The sequence below is a fragment of the Homalodisca vitripennis genome, chromosome 7, assembly GCF_021130785.1.
Source record: "Homalodisca vitripennis isolate AUS2020 chromosome 7, UT_GWSS_2.1, whole genome shotgun sequence".
NCBI lineage: Eukaryota > Metazoa > Arthropoda > Insecta > Hemiptera > Cicadellidae > Homalodisca > Homalodisca vitripennis.
Window position 1 is genome coordinate 26,937,382 of NC_060213.1, and position 27,015 is coordinate 26,964,396.

At 33.4% G+C, this 27,015-nt stretch overlaps 2 protein-coding genes across 4 annotated transcripts in view; both read left to right on the forward strand.

Moving 5' to 3' along the window:
* Positions 1–1,644: 1,644 nt before the first annotated feature.
* The window catches only part of LOC124365745, a 45,256-nt gene continuing 19,885 nt past the window's right edge, over positions 1,645–27,015 (forward strand). Inside the window, exons 1-6 of one of the 3 annotated variants that reach the window (XM_046821736.1) lie at positions 1,645–2,371; positions 7,253–7,354; positions 10,957–11,067; positions 17,100–17,216; positions 22,638–22,775; positions 24,442–24,564. In XM_046821736.1, the coding sequence (XP_046677692.1) occupies positions 7,315–7,354; positions 10,957–11,067; positions 17,100–17,216; positions 22,638–22,775; positions 24,442–24,564 (529 nt within the window). In that variant the 5' untranslated portion in view covers positions 1,645–2,371; positions 7,253–7,314. The remainder of the gene's footprint in view (positions 2,372–7,252; positions 7,355–10,956; positions 11,068–17,099; positions 17,217–22,637; positions 22,776–24,441; positions 24,565–27,015) is intronic. The other 2 variants (XM_046821735.1, XM_046821734.1) reach the window with 2 other exon arrangements.
* LOC124365746 lies at positions 3,151–4,591 on the forward strand. The gene has a single exon (XM_046821738.1). The coding sequence runs from the start codon at positions 3,282–3,284 to the stop codon at positions 4,488–4,490; it is 1,209 nt and encodes a 402-aa protein (XP_046677694.1). The 5' UTR covers positions 3,151–3,281; the 3' UTR covers positions 4,491–4,591.

Consider the following 27,015-nt stretch of genomic DNA (forward strand, 5'->3'; position numbering starts at 1 on the left):
AATAGGCATTTATATGTCTACCAGATTGGGGGGAGGGGTTCCGGAAAATACCGAATTAACACCTATCCAGGTTTTTTCTTTAAAGGAATGGAAAGCAAACAAGGTATTGTTCCAGTTAAGATAATACAAAATAATAGACCAGATAAGATTCTAGACAAAGCGAGGAGACATATAAAGTTGAATAACTTTTTGCTTAATTTATTCCATGCACCTCAAATTCTTAAAGTTGTAAGTATCGACCGAAACCGAGAATTTTCAGTTCATAATATTAGAGAAAGTAGAGTATGAGCCGTATAAGTATGAAATGAAGTAAATTCTGTATATGTTAAATAAAATTCGAGGTATGGAGTAAAACAAATGTGGGACCATATGAATTACAGAACTCAGTCATCTTTTATAAGTTATATGGCGGGTAAATAAACATATCTAACCTGACCTAATAACCTCTGTCTTACTGATACGGTGTCGTAGTTCTTACAAAAACATAACAGACCAGTTTTTTGGCCTATACAAAATATTGGATACATTTGTTTACATTTTATGCCTAATCTTTGACACCCAGATAATAGATGTTGCATCCGTTTGGTAGATTGTGCGGCAGAATTTTTGTTCGGTAAAGCTAGTTCTGTTCTTTAAAGAATAGATAGCGCTGATATACTAAATCTGTTGTTGAACGTTTTAATCCATTTTAATCTTATATAAATGATCTCATTTTGATTAATTCAAGTACAAACGTTGAGTTTGTTGTATTAGTGGTCAGATTTTGCTAATAATTGAGCACGTATTTTAATAACCTAGTTTTTTGTAGGCCTAATAAATTTATAACAGCTGTCTGCTTCGTTTTCCGCTAGGTAGCGCACAACTACAACGTTTCAAGTGAAAAAGACTTTAGCATTTTATGAAAAATCTTCTCATAGACTGATAAATAATCAAATACCTAATGTAGATAACAAAAGTGCAAACAATTGTGTTTGAAACCATGCTTAGTCTGGGTACCAGGTGCCATCTTGTGATTTAACCAACAAAATTTAATTTACCAAAATCAATAAAGGAAGTTGGCCTACCGTATATCTTGGAAAATTAATTGTTCGTAGTCTTTACAACGTTGAGAATCAGGAAAACGTGGCTGGGAATATGCAATAGTTGTTCATTAAAATAGACGTTGTCATGGAAACTTCAATGGTCCGTCAATACGTAGAAGGTGTTTCAAGTTTATTTGTAGGAGATTGCGATATTGGAGCTGCCCGAAGGCTAAAGAAGCTGTAACAAGCAACCAGAAATAAAGTTGTTGATTGTACGGCTTAGCTTATCTCCAATACACTGATAATTTTGTTCCTACTGCAGGCGTTTACGAAAGGATCAACGTATTAATTTTGTTTAAAGACTACCTACCTGTGAATAAAAAATATAGGTTATGGTATATACATTAGGGTATACAGAATCCAAATATTTACAATTTTTACCCAACGACAATGTTAGTTTATACAAAATACAACTAAACAGATGTTAAAACATCATAGATGTGTAGCCTACATAAAGCACCATCATCCATTACTTATCGATACTGTGTTTATAGGAAGATTGAGATAAATAAAACATCAAGGTCAAGCTTAGATCAAGTTATATGGTTTTATATAAACGTATGGAATGTATGACCTTGAATCTTATATTTATCTGAACACTACTAAAGTAAGTAATGAACTTAAATATAAATAAAGGGTCAAGGTCAAGGTTTGAAACAATTCAGCTGACATACTATTACACAATGTTATTTGTAATTTGTACGTTTAACCTTGACCCTGTCAAATAAGGCTTCCCGTAATATTTCCAATAATACGTCATCGCAACTCTGAAAGCCTGCAATACAGTGTGGTAATTGTATTGTTTGATTTATTACGCAATGGAATTTATATGCTGTATACCAATTACCAAGTAAATAACTGAATGTAGTTAACCTACAAAGCAAAATACTTTATATAGCATCTACGTACAATTATGTACACACCAAATTGTATATGATTCATTAGCTATCATTACATACATAATGTTATCCGAAAAGATAATACTCTAAATTAAACAACTGAATAACGATTCATTCACGATAGGCTAACTGAGTAAATTATACAACATTCGAACATTTAATTGTTCTGGTGAACAGGTTTCATAAACCGGAAGTGTCGTGTCATGTTATAAAAGTATACCCACATGTTATTACTTCATTAGTTACTGTTGTTGATTGTATCTGTCAACACAGCTTTGCAATATTTATGTTCTATACTTTTGTGAAAACCCCTAATTTTATGAATAAGAGTGTCATTACAAATTAAATTAAATTGCACCCTATAAATTTAAACTATACGGTACTTGGAAAGTAAGTAAAAGAAATAGAAATTTAGATATGATCGTAATAACTTAACCTATAATTGTTTATAATTTACACTATAAAATTAGGCCTATCCATAAATAATACTATTTTAAATGTTTATAAGTTAGTTTACTATCTGTACACTTTGTTGATATCAAATTTATGTAGACTTTAAAGTTTAATTTTATACAAGTATGTATCAACATTTTTTTAATCGCCACAATACTAAATACCTAGACTAATGAAGTAGACTAATGGTATAGTTTGGTAATCAAACCATTGTACAGTAAATGATTATTTGCTAAATCAACTGTTTTAATGTTTTCAAACAAAATATACGTTTGAACAATACTATAATATTGTAATTTATTGAGATATACGAAAGACATGATACTTAATTCAATAACAGGAACAGAGTTCGGATTTTTGTAAGTGGTTTGAAATAACGGTTTATTACAGCATAAAAAGGCCTGCCTACTAAACTGTTTTAAACCTGGGTGAAATTAATATTATATCTTTAATTTTAACATTTTTCCAAGTTCAATTCATGTGTAATCTAAAATCAAAACTAATAGAAAACAAGTACTTGTATATTTGTAGGCCTAATTATTTTATACTCTAATTGATGATTGTAAACATCCATTGACTTATCAAAACTGCTAATAAAGTTGTCTAATCGTAAATTCAGCTATGGGGAAGAAATATTTAAAGCGTAGGTAATTCAATTTTATGGGGGATCCTGTTGGTAGCACTGTAAATAATCAGCTGACAATTGAATGAAGAAACCCGCCGCTCTCGTGCCACGGTCAGTCATCTGCAAATCACAGATGGCGTAACATGTCAGTCGGTGGAGTTATCGCGTAAGTGAGTGAGTTGTTATCAGTGTTGGTGTGTTTAAAATTTCAAAACATTTGTGATGGCGGAACAGAAACTGAAAGACATTTTAGAGAAGGCTGCGGATAGTGGACGTTTTGGTAATAATTTTACATTTGTAGATTTAATTCCAAGTGATGTGGAGGGGGAGGACCATTTTGCTTCTGCTGTCATTTTCGCTGAAGTGAAATTAAAGAACGGGTCGTGCGACAAACACGTGAAAGTGGTGATTAAAAAACAACAACATAACGCGTTCGTACGGGACATGATGAACACAGACCCTCAATTTTACAATGAAGCTTTAATGTATAACGAAATATTGCCGTTCATGGAGAAAAATGGAATCGTAGAGAATTCGTTCCCGAAATCCATTTACTGTAACGCTACACTCGGTGATAACTTCGAAGACGACATTCTGATATTCGAGGATCTAAAACAAGACGGGTACAGGTTGACTGCAGAAAAGCTATTTTTAGATTTCGACCACTGCGCCGTGGCGCTGAAAAAACTCGGTCGATTTCATGCGCTCTCTTACTCAAAGAAACAGGAGAACCTCGAGAGATTTCTGTCCGTGGTGGGCAAACTCAAAGAAACCAGATGGGAAACCCACCAGAGAGACGAGTCAAATAAATTCTTACAAGTTTCAATTGAGAGAGGGATGTTGCCACTAATGGAAGAGGGCGGAGAACACAAAGAGATATTGGAGGAGATTATGAGTCACGCATACGAAGATCCACATTCTTTAATGAAGGGACTGTGCAAACCGGAAGAGCCCTTCGCAGTCCTGTGCCACGGCGATTTCTGTCGCAACAATATGGTGTTTCGGTACGATGCCGACGGTAAACCGGAAGACGTACGTTTCTTCGATATGGCCACCGCTCGCTACGCGTCTCCAGCCATCGATCTTTCGTTCTTCCTGTTCCTGAACACTTCGGCAGAGCTTCGCCGCACTCGTTGGGACGAACTCCTGCAGGTCTACCACGACTCCCTCGCCTCCGCCCTCCCTGACTGCCGAGTGCCCTCCCTCGACATAATACGCCTCGAGGTCACCCGAAGAGCCTTCTACGGATACGTCCTCTGCAGCTTTTTCATACCTATGATGCTCGACCCTGGTTCTAAGACGGAGCTCGACGACTTTGCCTCGCTTACGCCTGAAGAGATGGACACCTCCGTTCGCTCGAAGGGTGGCCAACAAGCTACCGACTACGTCACGGACATTGTCAGGGACCTTATCAGAATGAAGAGCTTGTGATGTAATCACGCTATTATTTAAGGAGTTCCTCAGGTTTTTTCAAGATAAGTTTATCACGTATTTAGTACTTTTAAAAATAATTAAATAACATTTTAATAGTGTATTGTTTTTAATTTATCTCCAAATTTTAATTCAATCTCCCAATAGAGCAGAGAACGTTTGGAAGTAATAAGAGAAAAAGTCTTATTTATGTCATGGAGGAAAAAACTAAAAAATAGAAATTCACAATTACAACTAAACATATATATAGCCTACTATTCTATTAATGTGATATGTTAAACTTTCTGTTAATGGTGGAAAATACATTGTTTAGTCTGCTTAGTGTAACAATTTGAAATTATTTAATCATTATAGCTGTTACAGCTTTTAAATATAAAAAACAGGCAACAAAACTAATTGTGCAAATTGTTCAAACTGATATGATATCTAGAAACAATTTGTTAGTACTTGCTTAGAAGACCTTATCTTATCAATTATACAATTTCAAAGAGTATTACATAAAATTTTTAAGTTGAGTATGGTAATTGCCACCTTCTAATATTATATATCTTTTGAAATCCCATGACAATATTACAACACAGTATTTAATTAGTAATATTAGAGTTAAATTATTTCTACTACTGTAACATAGTTAGTTATAGGGGTTAAGTTTTATAATAAGTGAACTTTTGTGGTTTGACCTTGGAAAAATAAACATTAAGGTAAACAGTATATGCCAAATAACAAAAAATTCTAAATGTAATAAATTATTCCAGCAATTAATCACTGGCGTAACTAGAGGGATGGAAAGGGGGATAGAACCCCCAAATTAAAAAAAATTAAACAATATACAAATAACAGCAATTTAACTTGATTGAAGCAGTTATATGTTTTAATTTGAATTAGGCCTATCAATTTATTTGTATTTAAATTTATTTTATTCCATGCTCCAGTGTGATGTGTTCTTCTACCAGATTCATCCCCCCAAAATAATGTGGTAGTTACACCACTGCATTTGGTAATTATATACAAATATAAATGTTCTTGAAAATAACCACTGTGCATACATATAGGGATAATATTCTTTAGGAAAACTTATTTGTACAAACAAAACTTAACTGAAACAAACGAACAAATGTTATTTTGAGATATGTAGCATACACGTATATGTAAGTGTACGTATATGTAGATAAAGCCTGCATGGACATTCAGCCTGTGTGTAGACTCTGTCATACTCAATCATTTGAGATTATATTAACAATCTAAAATAACTAGAAGGCAACTGGATGTGAATAAATATTAATTTAGAAATGGGACTTCTCGCAAAAGTTTATGACTTAAAAATTAGTGTAAAATATTTTACAATTTATAATTTTTTTTACGGGACAAGAATCAAAATGATCACCAGTACAGTTGGCTCTTCAATACTCCAAAAAAGCCGAAAGCCAATTTGCACTGCATAAGCGCACAAGGTAGATTTTCTTAAAATAGATGAATTTCTCCTAAGAAAGAAACTGATCGTGTGTTAGATTTTATTGGGATCGAAATGACAGGTTATCAAAAGGGTTAAAAATGTGATAGAATATTTTTTCAGAGGTTGTATCTTTTTAACCTTGATACACGTCATAAAACCAACCATTAGGCCCAGGCCCGTAAATAAATGTTAAATTAGTGTCAGCTAACCGTACGCAGACCTTGAAAAAAGTAATTTTCAGTCTCTATATCTAGTTGTCTGACAACGGTACAACTGTTATTTATGGGCCTCAAGGACGTAGCCGGCTAGGGGATCTAAGGGGTCCAAATTTTCCCCCAAATTTTCAAATTTTTTCAATTACTTTTTTAGTAAACGATTATAATTATTTAAATAATATAAGTATTACTGACACATACTGCTGAAAGGTTGTTCTCAACAAGGAAACGGGTCAAGAACTTTTTAAGGAACAAAATGGGGCTTTAACATCTGTCCACTACTAGAAAATATCAGTTCTCTGGACCCCCTACATTTTTTCCTGGGTACGTTCTTGATGTACCTGACCGGGTTCAAAGTGTCAAGCAAAAAAAAAAAATATATAATATGGGAAAAAGCTATAATTTCATAATTTTAATCCTTTTTATACCCTCCAATTTTGACCACCACCATAACCAGTGTGGCGACGATCGATTTCTGTTTTAGAAAATATTCCTCTCCTATTTCAAGAAAAACCTAGTTGTGTACTTATACAGGACAAATTGCTTCTCGGCTCCTAGTCTATAATATTTCAGAGTATTCGCCTTACTCTGGTATCAAGAACATACCAGACAAGTGTGTCATATAGAGGTGTATGTCAGGGATGGAGATAGTTGGGGGTGGGGGGGCAGGGGGCTAAGAGTGAATACTATTAAGGAAACTTAAGAAAATTAGAAATATGTTACATGTTGTGTCAATATATTTTTAGAAATTGTATGGTTTTATTTGTATCTGGCTGAAAATATCCTTGAGATAAAATAATTTGGAAAGGATATGGGAAGGAATTGATTCCCATATCTCCTCGTGTATGCCGTTGTCTACCATCTCTCTGTTGCAACTATTATACTGCCCACAGAAGAACAATATAAGGCTCAGTTTGGATGGATAATAATGGACAGTTTATATTACAAAATAATGTAAGTTGTTATGGAATGTGTGCTATGACTATGTGACGGAACTTCTCCTACCCCACAGTTAAAACAATAAAACTGGGTAGCGTTTCAAGGCCTCCAGGATCTACTTTTTCAGGAAAAATGTAGATTAAGTTATGTTTCAGATGATTTTGGCATGAACATTGTCGTTGCAGCTCCAGCGAATGGGAAACACCGGTGAGACAAGATGACTTCTCCTGGGTCTGAACAGCAACAGAGTTCTCCAGGTAATTTACAGACTGACAATCGTTATGAGACAATCAAGTGTACACACTTCTGGGAAAGTTCTGGGTGAGGTAACAATTTGACAGTCACTGTTGAGTGGGAAGTTCCATATGTTTCCTTACCCTCTTGCACCACTCATGAGGGATGTACGGACCAGAGATGCAGGAGGCTATAATAAAGTTCAGAGCAATAAAAGCTTCAAGGTCAAGGTTAAATTAAGTCAATACTTTGTAAAAAATATGGAATTGATGGTTTTAAAAGCATACATTGATCTGAACACTACTCCGGATATATGAAACTCATGTTGTGAGAATGTCACTTAAGAGAAATTAAAGCAGAAGGACCAAATGTTCTCACAACAAAGCAACTGAGATCATGGTTTTCAAAGTATCTGGTGAGCTCAGATGGAAGAACTGGTTTATAATATGTTGTAACATTCATGATAATATTGTGATATTGTGGTCAGTCTTTCCTTTCTTGTCTTTTCCTGTTCCTCTTTTCCTGGTTTTTAGTTTCTGGATACAGCACCACAAGCAATAAGTCTGATTTGCGCTTGTGGATTTCCTCTTGGAAATCTTTTATTCATGAAGCTTAGGTTCACGTAGATGGCAGTCTCACTTGGAGACAGCATGTCCAGTTTTTTATCGAATAAATATACTATGGCTTACTACCTTGATGTCATTCTTGCATTTAATAGTGTATATAAAATCACTGGAAACAGTATGCACAGTGACGTAACTAAGGAGAAGATGACAGGGGTGGAACCCCCCAAAATCCTTAAAAACTTATATACAAAAATAATCCAACTTTAATTTGATACAACTAGCAATGATCGCACAATTTTCCAATATTATTTTTTATTTTGTGTGCAAGGACTTTTGAAATCAACAATTTCATCTTCAGGCATCTAAAAATTAATATTAAACGTATCATATGTGATCCCAATTGCTCCGAGAATCTTTGTTTGAAAATCCAATTTGATTGAAATATATAACATCTAACTGTTTTGTTTGCATTAGGCCTATCTAATTAAATTAATGTAGATTTATTCAGGTTATTCCATATTCCTGGTGTGGTATGGTCTTCAATCAGATTCGTCCTCTCCAAGGCCAAGTTTTATTTAAACTACTGAATATTATTTCTACCTTACCTCCCGCATTAAATTATGGGTCAATTCAGTAAACTATAAAATGAAAAATTGACAATACTGTGTTAAGATTGTTGGAAGCGCATCCAGCTGTAGAGTTTTAAAACTTCCTACTCTTCTACAAGTTTATATTTATCAGACTCTGATCATAATTAAGAAAATACTGATTTTAGTTTCTCTTCCCACATACTTAATTATTCTGCTAGACATTAAGGTGGTGTGGTATTGGTTTTTGGTTGGGATAATTTTTAATATTTTAAAACCATATCACTACAAAAAAAATTTTCTAAAAAAAAGAGTAAAAATATTTAATCACTCCATAAAGAATTGGGAGGTATTTAAAGTAAGGAATTTAGGCAATTTTATAAAGAGACCAAAACATAACGGTTGAAGATAAAAATGTGAAATTTTTACAGTATGTACGTTCATAGATTCATGGAGTAACATGTTTTCTTTTTACATATTTATAGCTTAAGAACACTTTAAGTTTCTAATGAAATATAGTTTAAGAAGTGTATATGTTTTGAACAGAATTTTTCTTTGAGAAATTATGAATAAAAAACATACAATTTCCTCCAGATCTTTCATGAGCATACAGTAAAAATTCATATTCTTATCTTCAACCATTTTTTGGACGTAAGTATAAGACGCCTCCGAAATCTACTTCAAATGTAGATGTATATGCAGGGTGGTTCGGATAAAAGTGAAAATTTTTTCTGGGTTGATAGAGGATGTGGAAACAAACATTTTTTTGTCCAATACACAATGGGTCACAAATTATAAGTTTCAGAGAAAATTGAGAATTTGTGATACGCCTTCTTACAAGCAACACGTAATGTTCCTTTTGTAATTTGGCCAGAAAAGCTAAAAGTTACTGATATTAAATGTGGTTTTCTTCTTAATTACAAATAAAAGAACCACTTCATGCAAACAAGAATTAAAAAAATATTGTGATTAAAAAAACATATATTATTTAGCAACCCAAGTGGAAGAAAACCCCCAACTCTTTCAAAATGTAAGGCAGTTGATGTTACTTAGTATTCAGCTTTTCATCGACACAAAAGGGAGAAATTTAGAATATTTGCTGTAATAATATTTTGTTACATTCTTGTCCACATTGTGTGGCTTTTTATGGGTTATATTACGAAGGAAATAAAGCTTTGTTTCAACAGCTTGTGTGTTTTAGCCGAATCTCAAAGGGAACAGTATATACGTTGTCTACAAGGAGGCGTTTCAAAAATTGTAAATTTTCTCAGAAACGGAAAATTTGCAACCCCATGTGTATCAGACAAAAAATGTTTGTATTCACTTCCTCTAACAACCCTGAAAAATGCGCACTTTAATCTGAATCACCTTGTGTATTTGCAATCTTATAAAAACGATTTTGGTTATGTATTTTATTCTGTTTGTTCATACCTGAAGATGCAATAAGTGAAATGTAGTACAGTACTCTGCAATACCTAAAAACAACCTACAGTATATGTAAAGTTTTATACCTGTAGCTTTACTAGTTCTAGACACAGGGCCGTACTAAGCTTTGGTGAAAAAAAATATTTGGGCGAGCCCGTTATGTCCCGCCATTGCGTTTCTGTCACAACGCTTCCCCCCCACTTTATCCCATTAACATCTTATTTTGTTAATGATTCAGTAGTTAGTAGTAGTAAACATTCAGTAGTAAGTTACGGTTATTAGATTGAGGTATCTCATCCGTAGACACGGTCCCTTCAAATAGATGTGAGGCGAACTACTAGTAAAATAGCTTGAAAAATCTGGTTTAAGTACGGCCCTGTCTAGAGATAGTAATTTTTTATAAAAAATATTAAACGGCTGCTTGCAGCTAAACAACACATTTCTCAACCTACGTTTACATAATTTTTGTTTTAGAAATGATGAGTAAATACTAACAGCCAAATAAGTTTGTAATAACCTTTTCTGAACACTCTGTATATAAGATTATAACATTTGTTATATTTGTAAAATCTTTAGAAAATGATATTGTATGGAAATATTTTGAGTAACAGTTTTAAACAGCTGCCATCTTACAATGAATTTAAAAGTATTATTAAATTAGTACTACCAAAAGATAGCAATAAGGAACAATAAACTTGAGCCCCTGCTCCAAAAGTATACATGTCTAGAAAAACGTGCACAAAGAAAACAACTTATTTCATCTTGGAATTATTCTACAGATCATCACAAATCTGATTTTTATTTAAGAGATGTTTGCTATAATATGAATTTAGATTTTTCAGACTGATTGTAATGATTATTGCTGATATACCTGTAAGGAAAACCATGAGAGAAAAATGGTTGAATAGTGTATAAGTACTGATCAAAGCAAATTTGTCTTCAAATATTAACTGTTATTCCATAACAGTCACCAGAATGAACAGTTTAAGGTTTGTGGCCACAAGATGAATACTCTCTAAAGCTGTGTAAATGTGAAATATGCTGCAGATGGACATTTAATTTCTCCAAGGAATTCTCAGAGAGCTCTGCCTTCATTCTCGTTTTCCCGGATTCTCTCAGAATATCCTAACTTGTGCTTGGGTTCTGATGAGAGCGAAGGTAAGATATGAACAGTGTTTTTTTTATGAAATGTAATCATATAGTTATCTTTTTCTAGTCATCATTGATAACACTAAAGAATTTTGGCAAGGGAATGAACAGGCTGAATCGTAATGATGAGATTAAAAACAATGATGAAGATTCACCATGTTGGTACATCTAGCCTCCATGTGGGTAGCATTGAAAAACTGCAAATTAATCATTCTGATCCACGTAAACTGTGGTGCTGGATTCTAATTCCGCATAAATAAACTAAATCTGCATAGAGTTTCTGATTATATACTTTTTTTGTTCACTGAGGACAAGAAGTTCAAAAATTTCAGCTAGTCATAAAATAACCTTTGTGCTGCTACCGGAGTGACAGGTTATTCTGAATGGTTAATGTTGGGAGTAGGGGCCGCCTCCTGTTGAAATCCACGAGGAAGAATTTAGGGCATTAATCTCAGTTATGTCCCCTCGGAAGAAGGGGAAGACAGCTCTGAACCAGCCTCTCCAGTCAAAGTAGATAGGGGTAGCACACCTTTATGTCTAGGATAGCAAGAATCTTTGACTCTTAAGAAACCTCATCAACTCCAAAAGCCATCTCCCACAGTAGACTAGACCTATTAAACTACCCTTTCATTCAAGAACGTAGCCAGGAAAAAACATTGAGGGGGTCCAGACAACTGATATCTTTCTGTACTGGATAGAGAGCAAGGCACTATTTTGTTCCTTAAAAAGTTCTTGACCCGTTTCTTTGTTGAGAACGATTTTTTAAGCAGTACATGTCAGTAATACTAAATTATTTAAATAATAATAATCATTTACTAAAAAGGTAATTGAAAAAAATTGAAAATTTGGTGGGTTCTGGATCCCTTGGATCCCCTCACTGGCTACGTCCTCATTTGCATCCCAGAATTTTGACATTTGCCATTAGTAATGTTTCAATCCTGGATATCCACGGGGTTGCCCACATTTAAGTGACAGATTCGGTTTATGCTGTACCCAGTTTAGGGTCAACTGGAAGGTAATATAAACCTGCCAGAAGTAAACCCTCCTGCGGAACTGATTATGTAGTGTGCTGTTTTAAAAACTTGTCCATTTAGAACAATGCTGGTGCTTAGAAGGGCCATCCTTGGTAGTAGTTATGTTAAGAGTTAGTGTCTCAGTTTATTAACTCAGGGACCTGGGTTTGAATCTCAGTTAAGGCTCTGCCTTTTCACATGCTAAGAAATAATCATCTGAACCTAGCCTCAAATAGTGTTATAAATGATTCTTGGTAGGAGCTTCAAATCTTTTACAAATAAATGTTGGAAGACGTATGATTTTATGTGTAACTAACAACTTTTGCAGCATACATTTATAATGACTTCATTACTAATTTCTCAGTTTATTCTTTTTATTTCGAACTCTTGTAACATTCTGGTAACTTTAGTTAAGGGTTTGATAATACCTGTAACTCATATTTCAGAGTGCATGTTGCATAATAGATTTCACTGAATTTGCATGTAAAATACTCTTCTAAAGTTCACTTCATATTCGAGATTTCCTTCCGACAGAGAGGCAATGAGACAGAAAAGAAATTAGAATCTACTAAGTGATTATTGTCTACTCATGGTTGCCATAAAACCAATGTAAAAGTAAGCTAATGCTCAGCCAAATCCCATGGTTTGATATCCACTATCATCAAATTCATTGTTGCACGTATATAGATATTTGTAAGCTATTTTTAGCTTTTGCTATTTTGAAGAGATTGATAAAATTTCATTCAAAATTTCAAATTTATAGACCGATTCCATCTAAAGATATCATGCAGACAGAAATGAAATTGTCCAGTTCTCAAGTTCTAAGCTTTGCTAACTCTCAGCCAATAATAACAAAAGGTTTTTACAACAATACCACTCTTAGTTCTGTACAAAATGCCAAACTGCCATTCTGTACTAAACTATGTACAATCTGTCGTTTTATGAAATTATGAGAATAATTCATTATTAAAGTTTCCTTACTGCCTTTTATTTTATATCTTAACACACTGTTTTTTTAAGGAAAGCAGATTTTACCAATTTTACTACTTTTGTCATCTTGTACGATCCTTTCAAGCTGTTTCGTTAGGATTCTTTGCCCTTTCATCATTTTACCATCCCAAAAACCTCAATCCTAACACTGAAAATGTTCACTTTTAAGCATGTAAAACTTTGTTCGATTACCTATTATTAAGCCTTCAAAATATGAAATATGATTATTACTCATGAGGTAGGCGAAACATTTAACCCAAACCTTGGAACCTAATGGGTACTGAAAAATTCTTGTCTGTGCGTGTGTGTGTCTGGGTATTCTTGTGTGAAGTAGTTTGTCTGAAGATTGTATCAACCAACAGTAAAGAGATTTAGCACCAATGTTGGTCTATTCATTAATAAGGCAAACCCGGAAGTTGGGATTTTACAATTAACTCAATCCCTATATTACAAGGACTGGAAGTAAATGCTTTGTTGACCAGTTTTATTTCTCAGCCTTAAGTATTTACATTAAGTAGTACATTTTCTTGATTGAAGCAATAAGGCAATCCCAACTGTTGGACAGAAGTATCTGAGATCGGAGTAGATTATGAAATTGGTGGAAGTAAATGGTTTTTGACCATAGTAGGCTTCTCAGATCTAAGTAAGTAAATATTTCCTTGATCGGGGTAACAAGGCAAACACAATTATGCTACCAGAAATACCTGAAATGTGAACCTGAAATACTTCTACTCTGTTGGACGTGTCACTTTTAAGATTGGTTAACTTTTTGAAGCCTGTTATGGGACAAATGAATGTAGTTCCAACAATACAGATAGGATTACTGATTGTCATATTTTAAAAAAACTTTTGTTTTCTCAGATCACGATGGGTTAGTTGTTAAAATAAAAAAATAACAGAAGCCTTGATAATACAAATGATATCCCTCATGAGGCTTGTAAAAATCCTAGGTTTGTGTTTCCTAAAAGAAATGTGCCGTTACTGGTAAATAAGCTTAATAGTGTAGATTGGAATATTATGTCGCAGCATATTTCAGATGGTTCTTTAATGTTTACTACTTTCTTTACATCTGTAACTAAGGTTATCTTGGATTTAGTTTTGTTAAAGTCAGCAGGTGGTAAAAAATGTCAAGCCTAGTAAAAGTAGAAAGTGGTACACACCTGAGTTGCAGGCTATAAAAAACAAATTAATTGATATCCATTACTTGTATCGTTTGACCAATAGTCCTAGTCTTAAAAGTAAATTAGATGAGATGAAAAAGCTTTACAAACATAAAATTTCTGAGGCTAAACTTAGGTATAATAATTTGTATATTGATCAGAGTTCTAATAAATGTAAAGCGGCCTGGAGTCTAATAAAGAATGAATGTTCTTTTCATAATAGGCCTAATGTTGTGGCCAAGGTGTCCCCTACAGTTTTCAATGAATTCTGCATTGAATCTGTGAGGAATATAAAAAAAGAAATATCACCTACTAGTAAGACTGTTTTTAGATTTAGTAAGAAGTGACAATGTTTTGTAATACTGAATTTGAATGGAGAGTGGTGACTTCTCAGGATGTATTAAGAGCAGTTAAATCACTAAACAACTCTGATAGTCAAGATTTGTATTTTATGTCAAATAATATCATGAAACAAAATAATAAGTAGCATTGTTAGTCCTTTGACTATCTGTATAAACAAATGTCTGCTAGAGGGAAATTTTCCCAAGGAACTTAAAGTCTCTCGTGTCTGTCCGGTGTTAAGAAGGGTCCTAAAGATAAACCGTGAAAGTTTTCGTCCTGTTTCAATTGTTCCCATTTTCTCTAAAGTGTTTGAAATCATTATCCATGATCAGTGAAGTAGTTTCTTTGAAGGTCATACTATTTTGTCTAAATTTCAATTTGGTTTCCGTAAAGGGAGAGCGACCATGGATGCCATAGAGGAATTGGTTTGTCAAGTGTTGCATGTGTTCGAGAACAGGCTCTTTGCTCAGGCAACTTTATGCGACCTCAGTAAGGCCTTCGACACAGTATGTCATAATGATCTATATTACTGAAGCTTGAATACTATGGTATACATGGATCTGCTCTGAGCCTTCTCAAATCCTATCTTGATAGCCGCAGACAGAGAGTGTGTATCAATGGGGAGTGGTCACAGGATATTGAACTCGAGTTTGGAGTACCCCAAGGTTTCAGTTCTTGGCCCTCTTCTTTTCTTAATTAGTATTAATGATCTACCTTGTAATGTCAAGACCAAAACATTTTTGTACGCTGATGACACGTCTTTTATTAGCATAAGTAATAGTATTAACGACCTTAAAAATACTGTCCATTCTGTGATGGCTGATGCATCTGTATGGTTTGAAACAAATGGCTTTTATCTTAACCAAAATAAATCTCAAAATATTGTGTTTACCTTAAGGCCTTTTGATCCAACTGACAGTAATCTAATAACTGTAAATGATGTAAAATTGTTGGGTGTTGTCATAGATAATCAGCTTACCTGGGGTAGTCATATAGACCACATTGTACCCAAGTTATCTCAAGTGATCTATCTTTTAAGGCGTTTAAAGTCACTTGTTACCTTAGACTATCTTAGAGTGGTTTACTTTGCTTATTTCCAGTCTGTTATTAAGTATGGTCTGTTATTCTGGGGAAATTCGGGTCGGTTAAGTGAAATTTTAATTCTTCAAAAGAAAGCTATAAGAATCATTGCTAAATGCTGAACGGCTTGACCACTGTAAACCTATTTTTTAAAGAACTTAAAATTACTACTATTGTAAATCTTTATATTTTCGATCTTGTTGTATATGCTATTAACAAATTTTTTGACTGGTTGTTTAACGAGGATGTTCATGCTCATAACACAAGAAAATAAAAATAATTTATCCTTTGTACACTAGCAGGCTAAGTAAAACCTTGAAAAAGTCATACTGTTTTGTCAAAGAAAGTTTATAAATAAGTTAAGTCACCTCATTAAAATGTACAATACTCAAATCTTTAAAAATAAGTTAGTAGTGTGGTTGTTGAAGAACCCATTTTATTCTTTGAGCGAATTCTTTACATGTCAAAGTATATATTTTTAATTTTGTACAGTGGGGTATTTTTATTAACCTATAACAATAAATTTTAATGTCAAATATTTTTAACTAGGCCTATTTGTTTATTTAAAAATTGTATTTGTTATCTTGTTATCTATATAAAAACTTTTATAAAACTTGTTAATTTCTCTAAATTGTTTAATGAAACTTGTTATTTTTTATTGTTATTTAATTTTAATATGTTGTCTGTTACATATATTGTTTTTAACGTAAACCTAAAGAATGTTACATTTTTTTGTTAGGCTATTTTATAATTATAGCTAAAATGTTTGAATTTTTCAATTAGTTTGTAACCCAAACTAGGACTTATGCCAAGTTTGACTGCTACCAGTTTGTGATTGACAAAACCTGTTGGTAGATAATTTTGACGTTGTCAATGCATGTAACTGCCTTACGACAATAAAGAGATTTGATTTGATTTGAGTTCTGGTATATAAGGCTTTGGGAGTGCTGATGGACGAGCGGTGTAAGACGTAGGACTTTGGATATGAGTTAGAGATAATGCAGGATCAAGTGTCTGTGATGTAGCAGTTTTTATCAGTACTATCGACCTTGTACTGCATCCGCTCTCCCACTTATTCTGTTTGATGAGATCCTCACAGGCCAGTGGCCCATGAGAACGGGTATAGTAGGGCTTAAAAGAGGATCCACTCCTCTTAAAAAAAATTATTAGTTTGGTACCATTATCAACGGTCCTGAAATTGCTCTCTGTACCACTTATAGAAATAATTTTAGAACAATTAGTACTTGCTGAAATTACACTGATGGTAATAGGCAATTGAGGAGCACATGCATTGGCTGCTACACTCCATTTTTAAAAAATTTTTCAGTTTCTTTACCCACCTCTCACAATTGTATAACATGTTCGCTTCAAGGATGTCTTCTTGTTTCAAGGCACAAACATAAATTTTGTACATGTAAAACTCTGTGAAAAATCTTTAATGTAAGAGATGTTGCAGATGAAAATGAACCATTCACTGACGATGTTCGAGAGGAAAAGGATCAACCCATGTTTTCCTTCTCTAGACTTGCCTCGGAGCATCCACACCTGTGTAGTGTCCATGATGAGAGTGAAGGTACAATACCAATGTAACTAAGTTACTTTCAGTGATGAAAGCTACTTTAGAACATATAACAGAGGGCTATTTTCCAGGTATGATAGAGAGTGTAGGAAAATATAGAATATGGCTTTGAGGAGAAAAGTCAAATAATGTAGTTTGTAGTGTGTGTAATTATTACAAGTACAGCAAGGTAGTAGTAGCCACACCACGTGTCGTGTAACAGACTTCGCTGGGGCTGCTTACAAAATTTCAAATCTATAGCTCATTTCAATCTAGACATAAGATGATAGACATACAGAAAAGAAATATTTACATGCCGGGGCAGAGAAAAGAGAAATTTTATGAGGCTCCTAAGTGATAGATACGCTCTAATAACGCTCAGCCAAATTCCATGATTGAACATTAACCATCATAGAACTTGTTCTGGTCTATGTAAAAATACAAGAGGTTAATCCAAAATAAAAAGTTATAGATGAAAGCTTTCTCGTAATATATTGAACGTGATACATTCACATTTTGTTCATCAACTTAAGTATCAAAGCTATGGTCAAATAATAAAAGTTTCTGTGAGCTAGAGAGGTTACTATAACGCAAGAGTGTGCCAATATCATATCTTCTCACTAATGTATAACATTGACAATGCACTCTATTATTGTTTCTTTTACATACCGTACATGAATAAAAATGTTACATGTTGAAACTTCCTACGATTGTACTTAGTTTGTTTACAAATTTATTTATTCTTCTATTATGGTACCCATAAGACCAATGCAGAGCTGCAGTTAGAGGGTGGCAAGAGAGGGGGTTTGTTTGCTCCGGGCACCATATTATAGAAAGTTTAGTCATTATAGCTAGTGTTAACGCATAGTTAGTCAGTCTCTGCAGGAATCGTTTTATTGCCGGATCAAAAAGTACAAATAACCGTGTCTTGGCGTTCATCACAATATAACTAGTTGAAGTACAATTAAGGGAATTTATTTTATTTCTGCATTTAGTCATATAAAACAAATCATGTACACACAATAACTTTCATTTACATTGGTAAAAACGAAAAAAGGTACTGGTTTTGGTGATTTCCAATCAAACTACAACTTTTAAAATTCTTAACTCTGAAACTTGAGATTCAATTAAGACCAAATTTTCATAAAAGATAGGTAAAATGAACTGTTTTTAGTATGTATTTTTATAATTATTATAAAAACGTTTGTAATTAAATTGCCATCTTAACTTTTACTCTTGAGTGGATCGTTCAAAAAGTCACATTTAATTTTTAACTCAGATTTCATTGAACAAGGTTTTGTTAATAATTTATCAAGGGATGCGCCTGCCTCACGGCCTGCACAAACACCAGGATCATGAGCCAACACTGCCCTTGGCAGTAAAAATAAGGCAACAAAAATACCTTTTAAAGTTAAACACTGATTCTTTATCCTGTCAAAATGATTTGTGTCTCAAACGTTATACTCCAGTCTTCTAATCCATTCAAATTATTACTAGTAATTGTAATTGTAAAATATCAACACGTTGATGTTTTGACAAATTTAAATATTTTATACATATTTACATTTAAGAAATGACATTTTAAATAATAATTTGGATTTAATTCTTTATGTTAGATGAAATTTTTAACTTGATGTGCTGAGTTTTCTGTCTGGACGATATCTCGAAAAGGCTCAGACTAATAGACTTGAAATTTTAAATAAAACTCCATTTTGATTTTGATAGTGGGGTCTGTCACCTCATGAGAATTGGCTGAGCATTAGCGAATATTTTTACATTGATCTTATAGGTACCATAATAGCAACAAGAAAAAACAGAATAAATCAAATATAAAAAAAAACTGTGTACACTGATATGAGACTTGTAACAGTTGCTACAATTCAACAATTCATTGAGTAAAAACAAAATATAGTAGATTGGAGTAAATGTAAAAAATCAGTGACATTATTTCAATGAGATCTTGCATTGTAGTACAATAAATGTGAATCTATAATGTGGCAAAATATCTTGAGAAAGGTTTATTTACCGTGGACTTTTAATTTTGCATGATACTTCATTTCTGCGTAGACAAGAATTTGAAGATGCATAGACCATGGAATTTGGCTGAGCGTCATTGATGCTTTATCACTCTGTAGGTTGACACGATTTATCTTTTGTTTGCCGGGAGAATGAAAACATTTCTTTTCTGTATGATTGTATGTCCGTATATATCTGCCTGTTGGATATCAAGAGAATGCAATGAGCTGTATAGATTTGAAAAGGCGTATGCAACCCTAGCAAAGCATTTACGCAGCAAATGGTGTGATGTTTCTTACCTTGTATTTATATAGTTTTTTTAGCAATATAAACACCAGATTTGATGCATTGAAGGATGCAAATTGTAAATTTGATATAAAAGTGCTTCTCAAACAGTGGTGTAGCCAGGGAAGAAGATATCAAGATGATGAAAGGAATTTCAAAAGTAAAATTAATTTATATAAAACGTATAAAATAATACAATAAAACAATACAAATTCAATAGACCTTTTGGCAAAGCTCACACTAGACCTTCCTTTTGCATGTGACCATACTCCGCTTAGCTTGTTGTCTGGTTACTCTACTGCCCTCAAATAAGTAAAATCGATTTAAATGGCATACAACATTAGAGCAAAGACATTGGCTAACGGTTATATAGAAGATTTAAACATTGAAGAATTCGTCAAAGAAGTATAAAGTTTTAAATGCCATGGTCCTAAATTATGTAACAATTCAAGAAATGCTATACCTCAATTGACTTTAAAAGTATTTACAAGCAACTTAGACGAAGGCTATCCAAATGTCATAACATCACTCCCAATTTTCTTACTCTTCTAGTCGCTGTTGCTTTGGGGGATAGATGTTTTAGCAAACTGAAGTACTATGAATCAGAGATTAACATTGAATAGTGTAAAAAATCGCAATTTACATAATTGGGATTATTTGGAGCCAAAACATCTAGAAAAATAAATTGTTAAAAATAAAAAGTAAAAAATTAATGTTCATTCATTTCCTGAATCCCTTGATAATTTATAATAACATTTCCAGTCAGAGGTAAGTTTGTTTTTTCATAAAATAACATGTTTTTGTTTTGTTAAACAAAATAACTAGTGAATCGTCTTAAAACTTGAAAGAATGTAAAACATTACTACTGCTACTTTTGCCATTGTGAAAAATTTGAAAATAGTAAGTACAGTAAATAACATTAATTTTCGAATATATCATAATGGCAACATTTCCATTTTATATGAATGGTTCTTAAACTTTAGGTAGAACAAGCTGCAGATAAAAAATTTACCTGCACAAAGTAATAATATTTTGGTTTGCTCTCATCTTTTCAATAACAACAAATATATTTCTAATTCTGTATCATTTATAAGCTGATTTAGAAGCAGCAAAAGAGTACATTTTTAAATTGCCAGAGTTGACTGGTGGCAAGAAGTGGCAAATTTAGGCTTGCCCCCCCCCCTGGAAAAATACGTTGCTGCAGCTCTGGACCAACGTAAAAATATTCATTAATGGTCAGCCAAATTCCATGGAGTGTCATGCACCTTCATGCAAGCTTTTAAGTCTACAGGTTGGTTCATTTTCAAGGTATCATGCGGACAGATGGACAGAAATTAAAATTCTCTAGCTTCTTGAGTGATAGACTCAGTCAGTAAAAGATACTTTACACTCATTATTAAGATTTAAAATGATGATAAATTCTTCTGAAGTTAATTCAATTATATAAATTACTTTGAACAATTTAAAAACTTTTTATAATAAATAAGTATTGGTTTTCATGTAAATGAATTTTGTAAGTAATAGCCTTGATTGATCCATAACCAAGGGAAGTAGACCTTGAATTTTGCATGGCTACCAGAAAGAAAAGATAAATAAGGTAAGAGTAAAGGTAAGGATGCGACTGGAAGGAAAGCGTCATGTACGCTTCAAGAGAAAAACTTCTGACAACTGCGAAGTAAAAATGGAAGGAACACTCAACCAGTAACAGTGGTTAGGTCTAAGCTAAGGAAAGTAGAAAGTACACATCATTCAGCCTTCCTCCCCACAGTATCCCTGTAGCAAACCACACATGGCATTGGTTATAGACTTCCAAATGAGACAGTACAACTTTGACACCTGTATAAGCATCATAAACAAACCTGAGCACAGTTTTATCCAAAATTTATAATATTAACACTGGTATGTAGACGTTCAGATTTTAAATTTTAGAATATACAAAGCTATCAACTCATACTATTCAAGTATATTACAGACAGATATAAGTTTGAAGATATCCGAAAAAGAACTCCTTAGCTTTGAATAACTCTTATTTAATGTAGCACATACATATTTCTATCACTAATTCATGAAATGAAAGGGAGTATAATCAGGCTTTTTTTTACACTAGATCATCTCGATTTATGATCCATTTGTAGCCCTGAAGATGTCCTCCACGTATTAGTTGGCATATCAGGTGTCACTGATGCTACTGCCACAAAGGTGCTCAATGTCACGTATATTTTCTGCATACACCAAGTTCTTGATGTAACCCCATAAAAGGTACAGTGAGGTTATGTCTGGGGTTAAGCCATGCGATTGGGCAACCTACCCATCCATCTTGCTGGGAAACGAGTGTCTAAGGCTGAGCACACCTTATTTGTAGATTATAAAGGCTAACCCATATTGTAGACTATGTTGCACTAGTTACTTCTTAGGGCTGTGAGAACATGAAGCTCTGATCCCCTGTACATTCTCCGTTGAATTAGTTGGACTATCCTGTGATTTTCCTGTTAAAACACTACCAGTCCTTTAAAATGTTTTTACAACTACGAATTGATTTAGGATAAGGTGCATTATCACCATATTCACACCTGAAGTTGTAGTAACAGAATTTGTTTCCACTAACAGTGCTGCACCCAGAAATATTCTCTGGGAGATATCCGGAACACCAGTCAGTCGGGGGTATGGAAACCTCCCTTATCAGAAGGAGGGTCCAGGGATTATAAAGATGAACTTATATATAAGTTTGATTGATTTCAAAGTTCCAATATAAATGTTATTTTTTGTTGAAAATAGACTATTAGGCGATGGATTATTTTGAAATGAAATGCTTTTGGAGGGGAGGAGGGACAGATCCTGTTCATCCCCCCTCGTCGGTGCCCCCCTATCCACTAACCAAATGACACATTGTGCTTTCTGCTGTGGAGTAGCCATGGCACGGACAATCAGAGTTGAGTGTGATGACAGTTGTAATATTGTTGCACTCAAGTTCAAACATGTATACTAACCTTACTACCAATGTACGGAATTAAAACTAGACAGTATATTCAACCAATTTAATGAATACCAAACACCTTTAGGAATTTTCGTAGCTAAGGAGTTGGTTTTCGGACACCCGGTATTGTTGCTGTTTATATTGTGTTTAACTTGTTTCAGAAGGTGGAAGTGAAAGCAGTGATGATTCTTTGACAAGAACTCTGCTGCAGATCCATCAACAGTCAGAGTCACCAGTCTATAGAAGGTCTTCAGTGAAGAAACCATCACCGCTAAAGCCTTCTATAGATATCACCAGAGGTACATGTGAAAACATTTATTTAATCGATACACTGCTACTCGTGATAAGGCTTAAAAACCACAAAAAGCTTGATAATTTATAGTATAACCTTGTAAGCTTATCGCCTTTTTCCTGTGGGAGAAAATGCTTTGTAGCTCACAAGGAGGGAAATGATGATAGAATTTCTTTATTAAATTGGTCAAGGATAGAAGGGCATTAACAAATTTAGATTTTATAACTATCAACGCATTAATTCGATGATATGTAAGGGAACAATAACTGAATAAGGTATTAGTCATTCTGTCAAAGATAAAAAATAACACTATCAAAAAGAAAAGAATAAATTCTAGTAAAAATAGCACAGAAATCTTCCAAGTCTTAGTGGTGGTTAAGTACGTGATCCATGACATTTTCATGTATTATTTTTACGTGAAGTTTAAAAAAAAGAATTGGATTGCTAGGAAAATGTCAAAAAAATTGTTGTATAACTTATAATTTGATGGAAAAACGTCTATAAGTTATAAATCTATAATATAGGATGGGGCAGAGTAACTTGCGTATTTGGAAATTAAACTGAGAAGACAGTAATGAAGATATTGATTTAATCTTTTTTATATCAGAAAATACAACATTTAAATTTTATTTTGACTTAGTTTTGAATATGGCATCAGGCAGATGGCATCTATTGTTCACCTTTTTCCAGCATATGGACGATAGCTTGAAGAATGCTGTTCTTCAGTTGAGGATCCTGAAATGATCATTATAAACCAGTGATTTGATATAGCTCACATATAAAATAATCATAAGGAGCTAAATCAGCCCTTTTAAAGAAACAAAAATCGCTATTGTGACAATATAATACAGAAGTTAGCGTTGTTTTGTTAGATATATGTGTGAATGAATGAATGTAAGATTTTGTATAATGAAATAATCAATCACTAACAGTGTGCCAACTCCCAGATCCCAAGCGTAAAATATTTTTGTTTATATTATAAATACGAGTGTAAATACATGACTTTATAAGGTGTATTATATGAGATACCACATTGATTTCTTTACCTCTTGATTGGCTTGTATCTGCAATCAAAGTATGGATGTACCCAGCAAGGGGGTCAAAATTTTCAATTTTTTCAATTACTTTTTTAGTAAACAATTATTATTAACATAATTCAGTATTAATGACATGTGCTGCTGAAAGATTGTTCTCAACATTGAAACGGGCCAAGAACTTTTTAGGAAACAAAATGGAGAATGAGCAGTTGACTGCACTTGCCTTACTTTCTGTCCACTAAGGGAAAATATCAGTTGTCTTGATCCCCCAAATGTTTGTCCTTGCTACATTCTTAATTCAGAGTAATAGTACACATTGTAGAAAGGCTTACACTGACAGCAATTGGATCTGCTCTTCAGCAGGTTTTGGGTTAACAACAGCATCGCAAACACGTAATGATACTAGCAAAAGCCTGGTAGAACTGATATTGATGTGCTGTTTCTCAGCAACATCGTGCATTGCATCGCTAAGAGAATGTTATGTTTACTTCAGTCTGATTGTTTAAGCTAAAATGGTGAAAGTTTAATATTTCTCAACATTTTGGGGGCAGGGGTTTCAGACCTGTGAGTGTCTCCTTTACATAAGCCCATGGTAATAATGTACTGGTGCTATTTACATTGTATAACATGTTTCAGGAGGTGGAAGTACAAGCAGTGATGACTCTTTGACAAGAGCTCTATTGCAGATTCACCATTCACCAGTTTGTAAAAGGCCCTTGGAGGAGATACCATCACCACAGTGGCCTTCAGTCGAGAGAGGTACTTATGGAGAAATTATATCAGAAGACTAATTTTTAAGGCATACCAACTTCAAAGACTTTGATAATTCTTTGATATTTTCATCTTATAATGAAGATAATGCAGATGGTTTTTAATTCACCTGGATTAAAAGACTAGATGGGAAGAGGATGAATAGTTAAATTACTACACAAAATTAACAGTATTATGAAAATTGCCCATAATGTTTTACTTTCCTCTCCAGATACCCAAACTTTTATGGCTAAGTACATAGAGTATATTTTAAAAACCTCCAAATTTGAAAAAAAAACTTGTCCAACCTAAACTAAGAGGTACCGTACCTAATTAACTTGTACCTAAATTACACTAACCCGTTACTAATGGATGTGAACTATGCAACAAACCACGTTATGGTTCTTGCAAAATTATGAAAAACTCTAGAGAGTTTAAAATTAGCGTAACTGGTTTAACATATCCCATCATTGGCAAAGTAAACTGTGACTCTAAGAATGTAATTTATAAAATTAATTGTGAATTTGGAACTATCAGTACATTGGGCAAACATCTAACCACCTTCGAGCCAGAATGATGGCACAGATTTGATATTTTTATAAAGACAAGGAGAAGCCTTGGGCCAAACATACTGCTGAGCACAAAAAAGACAAAACTTAAGAGTGTTATGATCTTAAAGGAATTAATAAGGTCTTCCCTTGTCCTGAAGAAAATTTAAACAGGTTAAAATTAAAAAATCTCGAACAAGCCCATCAGTTACTTTTGTGATAGTGGTTTGGGTATCTAAAATCTAAATACCCAAATGGTTTAAATTTAAGATAAAATTAAGTTTTTTCAAATTTCCTTCTGTGCCATTAATGATATAACAGCTGGGTCTTTGAACGTTTTAGTTGCATATTTACATTTTTGATAATTTGTTGTTTTTCTTGTTCTTTTGATATTTTTATTTTGCTTCCTAAAGATGTGGGTACTTTTCTCACGAAATATAGACACGTTATATCTTTGTTTTTTATTTTAATAAGTTAAATACTATACCCCCACTATTGAGGGGGTATTCACCCCCACTTCCATACCCCTTACACCTCCTGAGATTACTATTCTAGCACCTCATTTTCTACCACTGTTTATATATATATATATATATATATATATATATATATATATATATATATATATATATAAATTTATTTATTTATGCATATACTCAATGATTATTTGTATATGATTATTTGGGGGAGTAGGGGGAGACCCACAAGTGAATAGCAGGAAGTATTATGCTTGTGCTTTTTAGCTTCAAAATTGTGGTTTAATAATGGCTTTATGTGTTGAATTTTGTGCCAGTGTTTCGTTGTTAAGTGTCGCTTCAATAATCAGGTGACAAATTTAAAAAACTTCCAAAATTAAAAGGAAGAAGTTAAATTATTATATCTTTTTAATTGTGCATGGACATGAGAATACATTTTATTGTTATCAAAGATTGTAGATCATAAGATAAGATAGACAGTAGCTGGACAGAGTTTGCAGTTTAACTCCACCCTTTATCAAGGATATAGATGATGAGATGAGATAATCAGTAGCTGGACTGAGTCAAAGTTTCTGGACTGGTAACAATTAAGTTTCTTATCACAGTCATGTTGATAGTAGCTCACTCAGTAAAGACACAGTCTCTGACTTCTGGTGGGCAAGGGTTCAAATCCAACCTTGGACATTTACTTTTTGCATCAGAGTTGAATAAATATGTCTATATAAATTCATTTGTTTTTAATTGTTTTATTGTACATATTATTCTTTTGTTAATTTAGGACATTTTACTATTACAACAGCAAGTGAATTTAATTTTAACTTAAATTCTATTAGGTCAAAGACTTATAATTTTTTATTTGTGTTATCCCTACGCGCAACTATTTTCAATACTGGAAATAATCTACCTTTCTGATAATGTGCATAACTAAATAGTAAAACAAAATTTATACAAATGGAGAACGCAAAATTTAAAAAAGGAGATTTAGTTATTGCAAAAATTAGAGGGCACTCGGCCTGGCCAGCAATAGTTGAAAGTGTTGAACCTAAAGGGAAATCACATGTTTTTAATGTGATTTTTTACTATACCAAGGAGAAAGGCGTTTGTAGGCTAAGTGAGTTGACTCGATATGAAGAAAACAAAACAACATTTCTTCAAATGAATAAAAAAGCTAAAAATGATAACCTTTCTAATGCCATTAAAGAAATAGAAGATGCCTGTCAGATAAAAAAAAACATAGAAAAATATCACAAAATTTAAGCAAGAATATCACCATGTCACCTGTAAATAGTTCAAATCATACACCCTACCCATCTACATCCACACCCTTAATTAATGAAAAAACTGTGGATAGTCACAATATCACTAAAGATGCGGCAGTGAACACAACTATTGACTTGGATTTAAATTTTCGGTTGAATGCCCTAACAGATAGGTGT